Below are 18,372 nucleotides of genomic sequence, written 5' to 3'. Positions count from 1 at the left end.
AAAACATGGGCATCTGCAATAATAATAACAAAAAGGAGTAGCGCCAATTTAAGTTTTGCTTTCATTTCAAACTTCTATATATATATATCTAACTATATATAAAAATATATGTATCTAATCTGTTTCTATCGATTTACAGTGAACAGAACTAAAAATATAAATATGGATGCCGAAGCCGATGGTATACCGCCAGCTGTAACATCAACAGCAACGGCAACTAACAGCACCGATCTGGACTTGGCGGCACGTCGTCGTCTCTTCATATCACAGCCATCAACATTGGCAACGCGACGCCAACAGGCGGTCTGTGTAAGGCGTGCCCATAAAATGTATGGCAGTGGCAAGAATCCAAATATTGTACTCGATGGCCTGAATATGACGGTGCCCAAGGGTTCCATGTGAGTACATGCAATAAGCAAAATCTTTTATATACATATGACATACAAAAAAAGATTAAATATTTAGTTGAAAGCTGTAAGTTAATAGTTGCCTTTTTAAAAAGCCATAAGTCGACAAAGAAATTAGGTTAATCTGTTGTGAAGCTGTAATGCAAATAAATATGGGTAATATTAGTTTGATTTTTAAAGGTGGAGTTCATCAGTTCTCTAAATTCATATTTTATCACTTTTATCATCTATTAAAGAATTACTTTTGACATTATGTCAAATGTGAACCAATTAATTATCTAGACTACCAAATAGACTAAAACTAAATTGAACTCCTCGTTATTGGTTTTTCATTAGTCAAATAAGCTTTCATTTAACGGATTATATAGTTAATATTGTTATTCAACGACAAAAATTTAATGCATTTTTTATAACGTATAAAAGAAAGTATCACTTATTTTCTAATTTATCAGCAAACTGAAAAAAAAATCTTTTTCTATTTACAAAATAAACTATACATTTTCAATTTTATAAAATATTATAACTTGAAAAACAAAAACTACGTGGGCAAACAAAAATCAAAATGCAGATGGCAAATGGAAAATCCGAAAATTCAATATGCAAATGTAATTCTCAGTGATGGGTCAAAATGGTTGCGACTAAAGGAAGGGATTTTATTTGGGGGAGTTTGAATAAAATGCTGTGAATGGCCGCCAAAATGTTATTGACCGCAATTAGCACTCGCAGCATCGCTGGAGCTGAATATGAAGTTGCCAAGCGGCAAATGAGGCAGCAAATGCCGAAGACGATAGACAACAAAAGCGACGTCAGACAGTAAGTGGGTCAATGTCAGCTGAGCGGTTGAAAAAACTGCCAAATTAACACACACACACACATAAACAACAATACAAAACAAAAACGAAAATAAACGTATGTGACTTAATATCCACATACACAGCATCAGCAGAGACGGAAGCAGCGACAGAGTCAGAGGCAGCGGCATCGATCAATGATCAAAACAACAAAAAAATGAGGGGGGAAAACCAGTTTATTAAGCCGAGACACAAACCGGCCATCAACACGATGAGTGTTACCGGATCGAACTGTAATATGGATTGCCTTGAGGCGGGTGTTTGTTTTGACCATTTAGTGAGACATTTCACACAACTCTCAAGTCTGACAGTCAGACTCACTGAATGACTGACTGACTGTCACACTTGAAAATCCCCAAAAATGTCAACAATAACAACAACAATACTCCAACCAAAACAAAGAACAAACAAAGGAGCCGCAAAAAAATCTGGCTAAAAGAAGTAAAAGTAGAAGGAAAAGCCATGGAAGAGGGTGAACAAACTGTCAGCAGGGCGTTAGTGTGAACAAGAAGATTTAGCACAAAATATGTCGCCCAGCCAGCCGCTTTTCACTCTGGACGCAGTCTGTCCTGTCAGTGCGAAAAAATAACAAAAAAAAGAAAATGAAAATCTTCATGTCTGTCGCCTACTTTTTTGTTTCGGAGATTTGCATACCCTGTAGTCCAGAGGGCATAAAAACTTGTTTGGTCTACCATTTTTAGAGATCTAACATGAATTTCCCACAGTTGTTATACACATATTTCATTTAAAAAACTCCCAGATGTTGTTTGGCCTCATCTTAAATGTATTGATGGGTTGGACAATGCTAACAGTACAAATTTTAAATTATATTTGTTAAAGAGTATCTAGAAATCTTCTTTCAAACTCTGTGTTGTAGTACAAAGTTTTTTTTTATCACTTCCCTTACCCCCCAAACGAAAACTTTGAGCGGCTTTTGGTAGGCTGAGTTCGAGTTCCGTTTTGGCCCCTTCCCACAGTTTTTCGAAGTGTTTTGTCTGTCTGGCTGTCTGTCTGACTGACTGACATTTGTTTTGTTGAGTTTCTGCTATGTTTTTGTTTGTTTTGCGCCTGTTTTGTCTCTGTGTGTGATAAATAATTGTGTTTTTCTGGCTTTATTTGCAATGAATTATAGTTTTTTCTTACTTTTTTTTTTTTTGCTCGACGTGGTTTCTGCAGAAATTATATATACATGGATTGAAGAATATATACATATATGTATATATGTACATATATATAGACAAACAAGACAAGTGTAGACAACAATGAACACTAGAAGTGATGTGTGTGAGGGCGTGTTATGCATATGTGTGTGTGTGGTCTGGCCAAAAGTGTATTTGGTTTGCAAATAAATCATGCCATTGATGCATAAATAAAGCGCTGAAATTATGCGGTTACTGGTTTCCATTCGCTTCTTCTTTTTTTTTTTGCTAGGACTTTGCAGTTGATGAATTTATGACCAACAAATGAAAAAAATAATACCAAATTCATGCGTAAAAGTAAGCCGATATTTAATTTTCATTTGTCTCAATGGCCTTTTACTTATATTGTCATTAAGTTAATCAAAATCATTTAACGCAGATATTTGTTAGTCATCATTTTGGCCACTTATGGCTTAAAGTTTAAAGTTTGAAAAAGATTGTTAAACTTGTTATCCGAAGAATGTGCCAACTGGAGATTGTTACCAATTTACGATATATCAAATTCCATTTTATTGTCCTCTTTTACAGGAATAAAAACGATTAATTTATGTCTTGTTGAGTCAAAGCAATTGCCCTAAAGAAGCTACATCATAAAATGATTCAAGTGGCTTTAATAATACTTTTATCCATTTCACACAATATTTTGCTTCAGGTAGAACTTGTTGCCTTTGCTCCTGACCACAAATTGATGTCTAAATAATTCTTGTGGTTAAGGCCATGCTGACATGCTTTATTATTTTCAATTAAACCAATTGAGTAGGAAATTAGAACTACAATAGAATGTTTGTTTGAAGCAAGATGTTTGTTTTGCAAATGCAAATTGAAAAGTTTAGTAAATTGACAAGCTATTTTGTGGTCAAATTCGAAGTAACTTTTCGATAATTGGTACACTTGGAAAAATCATTAGATTTTAGTATAGAGACTTTAATTAAGAAGAGTAATGTGTGTTGAAATTTAATTTAGAATAGTTTAACATTTTTGTTGTAGAAGTTTCAAGGCAAATTAAGTTTCAATTCTGGCTGTTTTTTTTTTGTTTTTCGTTTCGATAAACTGCAAATAGTATGGCCTGCAATGTCATTTGATAGGAAAAGATGGCCCAAAAGGTAGTTACTAGAAAATCCAGTTTATATTCCACTGCGAGACATTGCTGGCGGCTGTTGCAACAGCAGCAACAACAAAAACAACAGCAGTAATAACAATGACTGCCGGTTGCCGCCATTATTTTGACATACGACAGCAAAGGCGGTCTGTGGAACAATGGAAAACACGGCAAAGCCCAGTACCAAGCCCATGCCGATGGAATCTGATGTTAGGGCGGTCCCTGGACCATGGCCGACGAGGGCAGGCCGTACATTACAATGCTGAAAACACGTGGGGAATGAGATGACAGAGGCAAGAGGGAGAGCAATGGAAGAGGAAGGAGAAAGCAACATGGGCAACATGAAGAAACATAATGGCTGCTTACAATTTGTGAACGAGCATAATGCGAACATTACATCCGCGCCATTGTTCTTTGGTGGCAGAGGGAGAGAGAGGCAAAATAAGGAGGTGGACGGTGGGCGGAGGTCAGAAACGAGGGTGTGGCAGCCGCAGTCGAACTAATGGTAGAAAGAGGGAAAGAAGGGTAGGCTGACTCCAAATTAAATTAAAGCTGTTTAGTTGTAATTGGCCGTTGAGAGGGGTCGCTGGCTCTTGTTGCTCTTGTTCTTGCTGTTGCTGTGAGTTTTGCTTTGTGGAAGTGACCCTTTTTCTGGGTCCTTGCAATGTTGTCGACTTGCTTTGCTTTGCACCTGCCATGAAAATGGCCAATTAATGGCGCATGAGTAACGCTAAATTGACCTTTTACAGACACACACACACAGTAAGATGTAATAAACCGAAGATTTTTCTCTATTAAAATAGACAAAATTTGTTAGAGTACAAAGCATTGCATTAAATTCTGTAGTTGACCTGAACCTAATCCCTTTGCCCATTTTCTCGTTATGTACATTGAGGTCTGCCACTAATTGCTACTTATATTATTATTATTATTAATATAATTTTTTGCCGTTCTTGTTGCTTTCGCATATTAATAACAGAAAGCCATCAATTTGATCAAGTCAAGTTACGAATTGCCGTCATTATTTGAAGGAGAACTAAACTAATCTGTGTTAGAATTCATTGACTGAGATTCATTACCTTGCCTGTGAGTGTGTGAAATGGACTTGAGTAATTTGTAATTAATTCTCTGGGGGTCAGAAATGTTGCATATTTTACTAACTTTAGTTACAAAGAAAAAATTTTTGCAAATTATATAGCAAAATTCAATTGATGCCTTTGTATTTTATATACTTTCAAACAGAATATTCGACACTTTGGTGGAATAAATACATTTAATTTATAAGCTTGGCAAACACACCACAGAATTTCACATTATAAGAGAATTATTCAAATTTAATTTACTACTTATGAACTTTTACAATGAAAATGTCAACAAGTAAATTTGCTTTAAGGTTATAAGACTAGTAATAGATTATTATCAGAGATTATTATTAACGTCAGAAAAAAGGAAGCAGTCAGATCAAGCTACTTACAAATAAAAAACAGTAAGAAATAAATGAGTTTGTCAAGAATGTAGAACATTCGTTGCCTGCATTTAGTTTATGTGATTTTGTTTTATAATTGTTCCGTTTAACCAGAAAAGCGATTAAGTTTCAAATATCAGTGAAATTCATTAACTAAGTAATTTAATAATTGTATTTTCTACTCTAATTAATTAAAAACAAAAAACAAAGCACAAAAAAAAGACACTAATGTAGTTTAAATTAATTGACTTTTATTTAAGTCTCATGTTTTAGATCTGTAGCTATGTGATATGATGGGAATAGATATATAATATATTTGTATATATAGGTTGTAAATATATGTAATTATGATATCATTGGAATTACCTTCACGTGTCTGAGTTTTAGCTTCTTTATGCCATTTGTTTATTTATTTGAGGTCAATATTAAAAGCATTAGCCACTAATTACAACACAATTTCTCGTATGCTATTTGTAGGTATATACATATGTATGTATATGCACGTACATATGCACAAATCAGCGATTAAATGCCGACCCGAACTACTACAGTCATTAGGCCAACAACAGCAAATTGTTGACGTACAGAACGAAACGCCTTTTAAATTGGCCTTATTTGCGTAAGCAAATGTCGGACTCCCGTTGAAAATAATCATAGTTAAGGCAGCTGCACTAGTATCGGTTTTAGTATAAAATAAATACATATGTACATATGTACATACATATACGTACAACGGTGTACTATAATTTTAGTGTTGACTGCTGGTGTGATTGCTATGCCCACATTAGTAAATTATTGAATGCGCCTCTCTATCAATCAATAGCCGCCTTCCCATTTTGTTTGTCCATTTACCTTGATATTTCGATATGCGTGTGCGACTACGATTTGAGTATACTTACGAGTATCATATTTACCCATATTGTTCCTATACATATATTGAGCACTGAACAAAAGGCCATGCAATGCCGATATCGTATTGGTTATGCCTTGGTGTGCCTTCGATTTGAAATTCAATTGGCCTGGGTGTATCGTTTAGGTTAACCTCTTGCCGCTGGTACGGGGGGAAGTAATCATAACACTCGCTTAATTTGTGTACGTTATTGGAGACGGTGTCGATATGCAAACCTTGAGCCAGGAGTCAGATGCCTTAGGTACAAACATACACAAATGGGTCAGAACCAGAAAGGAAGTCATTTTCCGATTATTATTGTTTTAAGATAATTAAATTTGATCTTTTCCGCACAATTTTAGCTTTAGAAGATGGAAATATGATTTAAAGGTTGCGAAAATTTGAAAATGTAATACTCTAGGATGAAGAACGAAATGTTTTCTTAATCTCTGTCGGTTTCAGTATTCAAATTTATTTCACAATGATTACAATCAAATGAAAACTCTATCAAAAACTAATTATAGATAATGGGAGTAGCTCTATCTATCAGTTTTTCCATTTTTAAACCTCATTTTAAGATTACTTAAGACTTTTGACCTTTTTCATCTCCTCATTGTTGTACAATTGTACTATCTATTCGATGAATCATTTACTTAATTCATTTTAAAACAATATTTTAAAAATATATTCACATTAATCCCACTTCAATCGCAACCAATTAAACTGATGAACCCCTTTCCACGCTCAAATACTTAATCATAACTGACGGCGGTCCCTTCACTTTCATTCTTTCTTTCTCTCATCCTCTGTGAGCTACATAAAATTACCCACTTTTTCTATTTGAAAGTCAAGCAAAATTAGGCCCCAGAGTTTTTGAGGCGACCTCTTAAAAAGCGGAAATTAAAATCTTTATGGCAAATGATTAACCAATAAGGAAGAATCAAAACAACGGAAAGTGAGTAGACGAAAGGCCACCAAGTGGCTAAGGAAAAATGTAAAATGGTTAAATAAGAAAATGTGGAAAATGGTGGAACCCGCTTCAACGACCTAAAACTGTTTTGGCATATAATTACCAAAGTGGCCCATACTACGGCCGCGTAGAGACCAATCCGGAAGTTCAACAGCCGTTGCAATGGCCAGCTTATTAGTCAAATTAGGCAACCAACTGCGGATGAAGATGCCAAAGATGCCGGGAGCCAAGAGCTGAGAGTTTGTTTGCCCATTTGGATGAGGCCAATTGAAGCGTCAAGTGAGTGACGAACAGACCCAACGACCAACAGACTTACGGAAGGACAAGCCGAGTGGCTTGGCGGTAATGAAAATCGATTAAAAATGCCGGCGAACAGCAGCTGCCAGTGGCCAAAGTCCTCGCGTTAGCCTGCATAATGGCAAATTAATTGTAAATTGTAAAGTATGCCAACATTTCTGCTCTGCTTTGGTTTCTGCCTTCGCCGTGGCCAGAAGACCCATTTGCCATTGCCGACAACCCTCAGTGCCCACACAGTACTCAGTTCTTAGTTCATGGTTCCTTTTTGTTGTTTGCCCTTTTCAAGGATTGAAAGCGGCATAAAACAATAATTAATTGATTGAAAGAAATTCAAGTACTGGTCGGCGCCAGAAGAGAAAATTACGATTGGTATGACCGACCCACCCTGTTCCCCTTGGTTAAGTGGCATAGAAAATTAGTTTGCCCAAGAGGTAAAATGCTCATTTAACTACCATATTCTCCGAACATCCAAATGGAGCGTATTAGCTGCGACATGATGTACATTAAAGAACAACTTTCGAACTGGATTGCAGATTTCTGACTAAGAAGACTTTAAATTCGTTGTGATATATAAAATTTCAATAAAATTTCGCTCTTTAGTTAGTAAAATATTTTATAAGCATATTTAAGTTTCGACACATTGAACGTATTTTTTTTTTGAACTTTTTATTCCAATTAAATTTACATGAAAACTGTGACAAACCCTCAAACTTCTTTCAACTCCCTTCATCTTTGGTCTTCATAATACCAACCCCCCTTACTCTAAGCAAACCGCGCAAATTCAAATTGAAATTCAAGCAGCAATTATCCAAAGTTAGAAATGTAAGAAATTGAAATGAATTTTCTCATCAAGGACATTACGTGATGGGGCGCGGCTTTTCTCTGTTGGCTTCAATTAAAGAGAGAGAGAGAGAGAAAGAGAGAGAGAGTGGGAGAGAGAGAAAGAAAACGAAAGACTGGACTGACTGGTATTCAATTTTCTTTGGTTATTGTTGTTTCAATATGCATAATGCTCTTGCAGCTGTCTCAATCACAAACTCAGACTCTGCTTCATTTCCATCTTCATTTCTGTGATTTTGCGATTAATTTGCTGAAGCTGCACTTCATTTCTCAATGTTTACTCGTGTTGACATTTTTCATTATCCCTATCAGGATACTTACACAATCCTTTATCCACCCTTCCACTTTCAGACCTGATCATAACCACAAAAGGCCACGCACTTAAAATGTTGTTAATTTGCAAACGCAGCAATATCAAAATGTCAGCCATGCGGTTGTCTGATGTTGTTGTTATTGCTGTTGCTTTTGTTGACTCCAAACAGCTGTGTCCTGACCATGCATCAGTCAGGCAGTCAGTCAGTCAGTAAGTCGGCCCGTCCATTCGTCAGTCGTTCATCATTCAAAGTGTGCGCAGTTGAAAATTAACCACAAAAGGCGGCTACTAGGGTGGCTGGCGGTTATAACTGAGGAAAGAAAAATAACTATGGTGCAGGCATTACAGCGGAAACGGAAGTGCGCATTAAAATTGTGCCCTGCTAGCATGTGTGTGTGTGTCCGCAATTAGCACATGTGTGTGTGTGTATGCATGTTATGTGTTTGAGCATTATTTTTTACCACTGTGTGAGTAATTAAAACAGAGTGTGCACGTTTAATAAGTTAAGCGTTGCATTTACCACCCCTCCAACACACACACATCACACACACACACACACTCTAACACATATGCAGCTTGTTGATTTTTCATACCATCTTTATTGCAAAGCCCAGCTTATGTAATATATTTTTTATACTTTGTAGTCGTACACATATACATACATATAACCTGAAAATTATAGTTTTTGCCAAAACAAAACTTTTTGAAATTCCAAATACACTTAATTTCCATATTCAATTAGTTTGAGTGCTCTCTAAGCCTTTGAATGCTGACATTGAAAAAATAAAAATAAAAAAAACAAGCTTGAACTATCTAGTTGAAAATTATTGAAAAATAATTATGATTTTAGTAGTCTCTATTGAGGCCTCATCGGCAAAGAGAAAAATGGCATTATTTAGGTTCGATATGTGTTTTTGAAAGAAGATGTAAAAATAATATGTAATCTAATAACAATTAATATTTCTCTCGAAATCCTATCTTATCGAAACTACATTTTCTTTAAATAAATGGCGATTGCACTGCCATAGAAAGCCAAATAGGTCGGTGTTTTGGTTGGCAGCTCTAACTAGCATAGTTGAAAAGCCTCTAGCTATTTATGACCCTGCAAATAGTGTAACAATGCAGCTACTAAAAGGGTTCTTTTTCCCTTATCACCACTTGGCCCTCTCTCTCTCTCTCTCTCTGTGTCTTTGTACCTGGCAGTCTAACATCCGCTTCTTTCTAACAAACATCAACTGAGCTGGAGGCAACCCCATATTATTTTTTTTTCCATTTAGCTACCGAGTTGACCTTTTCTTTACCATGGCATATGCGCAACTTCCGTTAGAAAATGTTGCATAAGTGGAAACGCATAGACTGAAACGAGTAAAAATAGGCAATTAAAATATGGAAGGATGTACATATGTGGGGTGCTTGCATCCTTACTTATGACTGCATTGCCTCAGGTAATTCATTTATTTTCAGTTTCGTTTTTTATGTCAAATGAAAAATAAATTATTTAGACTCATTTGTGCATTGAAATAAATTTGCATTAATTTCAAATTTGTTTAACCCGTACATCAATTAAGCCGCGCCCTTCAATATATTGGTATGCACATGGAATATCTAGATTGGTGATTTAGGATTTAGGTAACCTGAACTTTGCATTTTAGTTTATTCGATATTTTCCCATTTCCATGTCTGTATGATAAAATGGCTGCCGTTGCGTTAAATTGTTAATTACACTTAAATATAACAGCAGCAAATAAGGCGAATTTTCGCTAGGCATGCGAATTTCCAATGCGTTGAAATTTAAATAAATTTGTAAAACTAAACATTTAGACTGTCAATGGGTCAACCAGCCACACGAACAATAAAAAGAAAACTGTAATTGACAGATGTCTGATGTATATATCTCTGTGTGTGTGCCTACAATTTGTATCTCATCGAATTTGTGTTGATTCACGCGATTTCATTTAGCCAGCAAACAATGGACCCTCCAAAATAACAAAGCATTTAAAATGCATTTGTACAGTGATTTCATTTTCAAACTGTATGTGAACAACACATTTTATACAATCAAAATTAAGAAAATATTTACATATTCACTAGAGTTCAATATAAAATAAAATATATAAGTTCTTGCCTCTGTTTTTAAGTGAGACCGTCAGTTTTACGGTACACACACATACATATGTATATAGCCAATGGCATGTCAATTGACTGAAACTCAAATAATGAATACATGCAAAATGGAAATTATTTCCAGACGAATTCATTTAATTTTTTTACTTTGAGAATTATATTATATGAAAATTAACTTCAATCCATAATTGTTAAGTGGAAATTATTGTTAGACATGATATGAAATGAGATGTATTTTATTATTTATTACTTAAAATTACATGAAAGTATACTAGCAATACTTAACAAAATATTAATAAAAAGAAATATTTTGTTCAATTAAGCTGAACTAGAATGAATTCAAGCCATATTAATCAGTAAAGTTTAAAAGAATTTCATTAGTTTAAAAGAAAAGTATTCAAACTAAAAATTGCGACCACGTGCCGAGTGAACAGAGAGTCGCAAATTCAGCATTTTGGGTTTGTTTGCTCATTTCAAGTATTGATTTTGGTTGTTGTTCAACGAATTTGTACTTACCCAATAACTTATGCCTTTACACTAACAGTTTGTGATAAACTCACATATTTATAGTATCGATGAGATATGGTCATCTATGTATTGTATCAATAAAACTTTCAAGAGGGAATATCTTACAATTTGAGAGCAAAATTAATGCTGTCCTTGAATTTTTCATAAACTGCGAATTCAACAGAAAGTTGGTAAGCACACACAGACCCATACAAACATACATTTATAGATATGTACATATGTATAAACAAGGCAAAAGGGACGAGTGGGGAAAAAGTTGTTTGGAAAGTTGGTGAAAATCTCGTTTTTATAAAAAGCAACTTAATCAGCAGTAAATTCACAACTAATCAGTAGTCCCATTGTTTAGCTCTCTTGCTCTCTCTTTATCTATCTCCCTCTCGTATTCTGTGTGGTCGTTTTTTTTATGATATCTCAATGAAAATGCCAGCTTATATTAGCACCTACCGCACTCTGCTCCGTCCGTATTTCGAACACTAAATCCTTGTGAAAATGTTCGAATGGTGGTTCATCGAACCGAGGAGAAATTATTGCAACAGAATTACAAGTTGTAAACGTTGGCAGTGCATAATAAATTTGTACAGCGTGTCGTATGAGTGATTTCAGCTTTCAATTAGAGATGGCAAAAATGTATAGTTAGCCCTAATTGGGGCTTAAATTTAAAATGTTTAGTTTCATTTAAATAAAATCATATACTTATTGCTTAAATTTTATATTTGTACTTATCTTCATATTTTGGATTCCATCAATAATTATCACTATAGGAAACATTCTGAATAGATTCTTGTCGCATGCAATAAAATTCACAACTTATTGTTGTTGAGTCGATAATACACTAGCTTCTCTAGTTAAAATTCTCACTTCAAAAGCAATGCCCTTGCCGTTGTGCCCTGGGCACATTGAACTTACTTTTAATTATGCTCTAAGAGGGAAGACAGCAGACGACGTCCATTGGCCGCATTGGACATTGTTAGCGCTTTACTTTGGCATTGGCTCTTGGCTTAATAAATTGCAATTGTTTGCTAGCTAACTTTGTTAGCTCTCTATCTCGTTTTAATGTCTGTCTGTGTGTGTGTGTGTTTGTGTGTGTGTTTGTGTGTGCCCCACTTTTGTTTCTTCTATCTCTTTTGCTCTTTTATAATTGGTTTGTGCTGCATTTGACAAAAAAAAAACGAAGGCAACCAAAAAACAGAAAAAATAAAAATGTTAAAAAAAAATTGGCAAGAAAGTTTAGTTTAGCATAATGGCCAACGAAGAGCAGCAAACAAAGTTTTTTGTTTGTATGGGTTTGTGTTCGGTTAACGAAGCAAATAGAAAAATTCTAAAAATTCTGTAATATTTTCCAGCAAGTAAAGTCAAATATTTGGTCAAAAAAAGTTACCATAAACCTAATTGTAGATAAAAGAAAATCAAGGGGATTGGCCGGGGGGGTAAGATGCGGGGCAAATAAAGATGCACAAAAAATGCCCTTTTCTAAAAGTTCAGACTAAACTCAATTCAAGTTTGGCTTTTAATCCAAGCAAAGTTAATTAAAAGCAAAATAACATGCCAAAAACCGAGACAAACTATTAAAATATTACTGAAAGAGATGGAAAATGGAAGAGTTGGCAAAGAACGAAGAGTATGTGGGTTAAAATTATAGCCATGCAACAATAGCTTAACACTGCAATGGCCACTGATATGCAACAGACATGCTGCCAACCACACACAGAGTTACAGTCAAAACGACAGACAGACAGATAAACAAACAAACTAAAACAACTACAACCACAAGCATTGAATGGACATGAAGGTCTTCTACAGGGCATGGTCAGTTGCACCCTTATATACCAAAAAACCAGAGAAGGAAACAGATAAAGAGAGCGAGACAGAGCAAGTTCACTTGACTAGCAGAAAATATTTGTTTGCAGAGGAAGAAAAAAAAAGAACGCAATTTATAGGCAAACACAGCGAAGTGTTTTTGTTTTTTTTTTTTACAGTTGAACATGAAATTGTTTAAATTATTTACACAAGCTGGGAAATTAAAATGGACAGCTGCTTGTTCTAAAAATGTTTTTTGTTTTTTTTTTTGCTTTGTTGTGGGTAAGGAACCCCTCCGCCTTGCCAACTATGCCTTGTTATGACGGTTTGTGGCAAATGTTTTGGGTCAGTCACGTAGCAAGTGAACTGGCAACTAGAAACTGTGTACCAACAGTTATACTTCATAACTTTTTATTCTTCATCCCTTTCTTTCCACCACGTCTCTCTCTCTTTCTCTCTCTTTCTGTCTCTGTTTGGGATTTTATCTTTTGACCCAGGCAAATTTTAATTATTAGCAAAAGGGGCAAGTTGCCTGAGTTTTATGAGTTTGATTGCTCTACCCCTTACCATATTTTGATTTTCTCTGTGTTTGCGTATGCGTAATGCGTAGGCCTGTGTCTAATTGAAAAAGAATCAAGCATACGACATGTATGCTTGCTTTCATTGTTGCGACTGAGTGGCAATAACATGCAGCTGCTGTCATTCCACACACACACACACACACGCATATGGCCTTTGGCAAACAAAGTTTTGATACGAAGACACAATTTAAGATTGACCAGACTATGACTATAATTGATGCAAAAACGTATTGCCTTTCAAAGTTGATTTTTCTGAAAAATATTGCAAACATAGAAAAGTACCTCTTTGGTATGCATAACTGTTTTGTTTGAACAAATGGTATCTATTGATATTTGCCCCAGTTTCTGATCAAATTCCTAGCAGCTGAGAGTATTTGAATGTGCATTAAGTCAATATTTGGATTTTAATCAACGCTCAACACTCAATGCAGTTGCCTTTCTTTATAGACCATAGAGTGCTTGCGTAAAAAGAGACATTTGATAATAATTTTATTCAACATAAACCACTTTGTATACCTGCCCAATTAGTACCGAAGCTTAGTAAAATTTGTTGAAATAAATTCCTGATAAAACTTAAACATTCCCGAAACTAAAACGAGGGGAAGAAGACAAGGGCTGACAGGAAAACTATTACGAAAACATTTTCCTTTGAAAGTTTAGTGTGAGAATCGAATGCCCATAAGAAAAGTTTACCGTTTAATTAGACAGACAAATATGCAGACAAAGACTACTGACTGACTCGTTGACTAAAAGAGTCTAGAAGTGTCAGTCAGTTTGTTGTCAGTTGGTTCGTTGGTTGGTTGTTTGGCTAACTACCTAACTCAGTTGCAAACAATGCCCTTAATTTTCCATGGAAAACTACTAAGAAAGCTTGTTAATTAAATACGCATTACCGCCCCTGTAATTGCCTGTGACGAGCTGCTCAACGACGGCAGCAGCATTCACAACAACCTGGGGTACCTAATTGTTTAAGTCAAGTGCAAAGTTTTCGCCCAAAGTTCTCATTGCTGCCTGCAATCGTCAATATATATATCATGTCTGAAAATAAGTAAACATTAAATTTAATTACCCACTGACACTTTGGCCTCACCGACAGATTGATACTGAAAGAGGGGGGCAGAATAATTTTTAAACCAAACATATACACTGGTAAACGGTTTTAATGACAAATGACTGTACAAATGACAATTAATTAGTGCATATATCATTGCAACTGAAAGTTTGCGCCTGCCACAAACAAAAACATCAATCACAACGGGCTGCAGAAAATATAATAATACGTGAAATGCACCACAAGATATGGCAAGTGGAAGTAGAATTGGCCAGAAGGTAAATGAAACCAGAAAAAGGTTAATGGGTTAAAAAATCAACATCAACTTGGTCGTTGTAGTCCTGGCATTGTTTGCTTTGGCAGCAAAAAGGCGACAGCTGGCTAAAATATGCGCACGCCGCAGGTAAATGTTGGTAATTTGTGGCTCAAAATGTCCTCTATTTTCCTTTGTGATTGTGTATGTGTCTATGTGTTTGCTGCATTTGCAAAGTTTTTGTTGCAGAATTTTCTTGTTGTTGTCGACCCTAACACGACACTCGCCCATTTAACGCTTTATGGCAAATGGGATTTATGCAAGCAACAAAAAAAGGATGAAAAATACCTTTGCGATTGGCTGGCTAAGAGCATGAAATTTAGCACAGGAAAACTGAAATAAACCTAAGAATGCCGTTTATAGAAGGTATAACTGAAAAATAAAAGCAAAAAAAAAAAAGAGAGAAGGGATCATAAATGAAAGACAAGAAAAAACAAAAAATTAACCAAAATGAAAAGTTTTTATAGTAAATTTGTAGCATACATTATAGGGCCGAATGGATATAAGTCAAATGTTTATATCAGCATTGGTAATAAGCAAACTATTATGGAATTTCAGACAATCTGCCTTGCCGATTGAAATTCCCAGTTATTCAAATGCATTTTAAAGTCTCGAAATTTTTATTTTTCTTACCTTAAAATATTATTTGAAATAGTTTGTTCTGCACTTGTTTAACTATTAATTTAAGCTGAACAAATTTATTTGTCTGTTACTGGCAGTTTTCACTATCGCTAAAGTTTAGTCACAGCTGTGGCTATTGTTTTAATACCCTAGATAAAGCTAAAGTAGCTAGACAATGAATGATATTGACTCCTGAATACCTATTTCTACATTCATATATTCATTATGAATCAGATTAAGAAATTTATTGTACAGTTTGATGCAATATCTTTAAATCCAAGGTATAGAAACATTTAGTTAACAAGAGTAGAGAATCTTCGGTTTCCAGTGCTCTTTTTTATTCGGCTCGCGGTGTTCGTGGCTTGGTATCCTAAAGCTGTCATGGCTGGGCCAAAGCTGGTCTTTTTATTTAACCCTTTTGGCTTTTGCTATGGCTTAAACAACTATGGCTTTGGGTTTTTACCAAACACACACACAGAGTTTGTTCGAGCTGCATGTTATTCATGGCCAAATACACACTTACACTCACACACACACACATACAGACGAACAGAAAGAAAACACAGCCACCTTTACCGCGATATGCAACCACCGACCCACTAAGGGACCAACTGCCAGACCAACAATTTTCTAAACCCGCGCACTGTGCAGGTAATAAAAAAATAAATATAGAAAAAGAGAAACTATAGAAGAGACGCCAGCGCTAAGCTGTTCTAAACATTCCCTAAATATATTTTGCAACAACTACAGCTCCTTCACACACACACACACGCATACACAAACAGCTATATAGATGCAAGTGGGAGCGAGATAAGCGTCGCACATGAGCAGAGAAAAGGATGCGATAGGATAGGAACGCGACTTCTGCCTAGGCAGCAATGAAACTTCTTTTGCGCCTGAATATTTTTGCAAAACTATTCACAGTTGATTTTTCACCTGATGCTTTTCATACTTGTTTTGTCTACTTGTGCATGTGCACCTTTAGCTATGTAGTATGTGTGTATTCGTGTGTGCATGTGTGTATTTGTAAGTGCTTAAAATATTTGTCTGCCCAACTGCCAGTGAAGCTGTGGAATGTCTGGCCGCTTCGCTTTTATGGTGCTCAAGTTAAATGCAGGCAGGAAGCCAGCTGCCATATAAAACATGGCAAACGAGGGCAGACCCATGAAATTTTTCCAATGGGGAAAGAAAAAACTCCAAAGGAATCGATAGATGTTGGATGTACACAAATTGAAAAATTCCTTCATAAAAATATGAATAAACCGTTATATCTAATAAGGTTTCCAAGAAATATTCTATTAGAATTCGTATCCTAGATACGTTTATAGTCAACGTATAGTCTTGTCATTTGAATATCAATATTAAAGTTCATGACTTTATTAAATAGATGTATAGTTAGTAAACTAAGCTGTCTTCGCATGCAATTGACCAAATAAAATGACCAATTAAATGAAATCGAAATATTATTATTACCTATTGTAACTTTAGTATGTTTAACAAAATGATTTTGGCCCATGGTAAATTTATATATACATACATATGTGCATATGTGTTATTTAATTTGCATTTTATTATGCAAACCATGCCGCTCTAATATCATTTTCACCTTATTTTCCTTTTTTCCTTTTCAGTTATGGCCTACTGGGCGCCTCTGGATGCGGCAAAACAACTCTGCTCAGCTGCATTGTTGGACGACGTCGTCTCAATTCGGGTGAGATTTGGGTACTTGGCGGACGACCGGGCTCGCGTGGTTCCGGTGTGCCAGGACCGCGAATTGGCTATATGCCACAGGTGAGTTGACCTCGACAGTTGAATTTTTCATACGGTTTTTATTGCCCTCATGCCTCATGCGCAACTAAATTAAATAAACGTAATAAAAAAAGGGAGACAGAGCGAAAGAAGAAATAAGCCAAAAGAGAATGAAATGAAATGAAATGTCGAAATTTTAAATGCCACAGCAGAAAACTTTTAATTTCATCAAAGGGCCATAAGATTCCCCAGTTGGAATTGGACAAGCTGAGGCAATAAAGCGCAAAATTAAGGCAACAGTTGTGATACCCTTACTTAAGCGAGAGTTGAAGCAATTCCACAAGATAATTGTAGCTGAAGTAAATATATGACTATTAATTTCTGCATGGAAAATATACAAAAAGGAAGTTCAAACCACTCGTCAAATGTTAAAACGTGAATACTTTGCATACTTCCATCTATAGAGAGTATATCAACGTCGGGTTGTTAGAGGTTAAGTTTTTCAGCACTTATTCTTGTTGCTTTTTATTTGCAGGAGATTGCCCTTTATGGAGAATTCACAATGCGCGAAACTTTAATCTATTTCGGTATCATTTCGGCCATTGCCCGTAGCGACATTGAGGATCGCACCGAATTCCTACTGAAATTGCTCAATTTGCCAAATGGTTCGAAATTTGTCAAGAATTTGAGTGGCGGTCAACAGCGACGAATGAGCTTGGCTGTAGCCTTGCTGCATGAGCCAGAACTCCTCATATTGGATGAGCCCACAGTGGGTGTGGATCCAGTGCTGCGTCAAAGGTGAGTAATCATTTTGTCTTTTTTTTTTTGTTAGCACAACTCTTTCATTTATATCTCCACCTTTTTAATGTTCTTTGATTACAGCATTTGGGATCATTTGGTGGACATTACAAGAAATGGTCACACGACTGTAATAATCACCACACATTACATAGACGAATGTGCACAGGCTCATATGGTAAGTGAGAGGGGATGTGAAAGATTGCTGGACAAGATGCCAGCAGAAGCAGAAGCGCCAGTCAATGGCTTTTGGCTCCCACGCATTGTTTGTTCGACTTGATTTATGGTCACAGCTTGTAATATGCGTCGTATGAGTAATATTCGGTTTTGGCTCTTGTGTCTGTTGCCAAGGTGAAAGTTCAGAGCTGTCAGTTGGGAGCAGCAGCAGCGCCAGCACCAACAGAACCAGCGCGCTTATCAGCTCAAGTGAACGCTGTCAACATGCGGTGCTAAGTGCTTCCGCCTCCTCCCCTTGTCTCA

The 18,372-nt window shown here is 35.9% G+C and overlaps 1 protein-coding gene across 1 annotated transcript in view; it reads left to right on the top strand.

Moving 5' to 3' along the window:
- The window catches only part of LOC6651283 (ABC transporter G family member 20), a 53,312-nt gene that overhangs the window by 21,305 nt on the left and 13,635 nt on the right, over nt 1-18,372 (top strand). Inside the window, exons 2-5 of the mRNA XM_023180132.2 lie at nt 140-398; nt 16,977-17,136; nt 17,630-17,892; nt 17,977-18,070. Coding sequence (XP_023035900.1) covers nt 163-398; nt 16,977-17,136; nt 17,630-17,892; nt 17,977-18,070 — 753 coding nt within the window. The 5' untranslated portion in view covers nt 140-162. The remainder of the gene's footprint in view (nt 1-139; nt 399-16,976; nt 17,137-17,629; nt 17,893-17,976; nt 18,071-18,372) is intronic.

Source organism: Drosophila willistoni, chromosome 3R, assembly GCF_018902025.1.
Source record: "Drosophila willistoni isolate 14030-0811.24 chromosome 3R, UCI_dwil_1.1, whole genome shotgun sequence".
NCBI lineage: Eukaryota > Metazoa > Arthropoda > Insecta > Diptera > Drosophilidae > Drosophila > Drosophila willistoni.
Note: the sequence above shows the minus strand (reverse complement) of the source record. Positions and strands in the feature narration are given on the sequence as shown.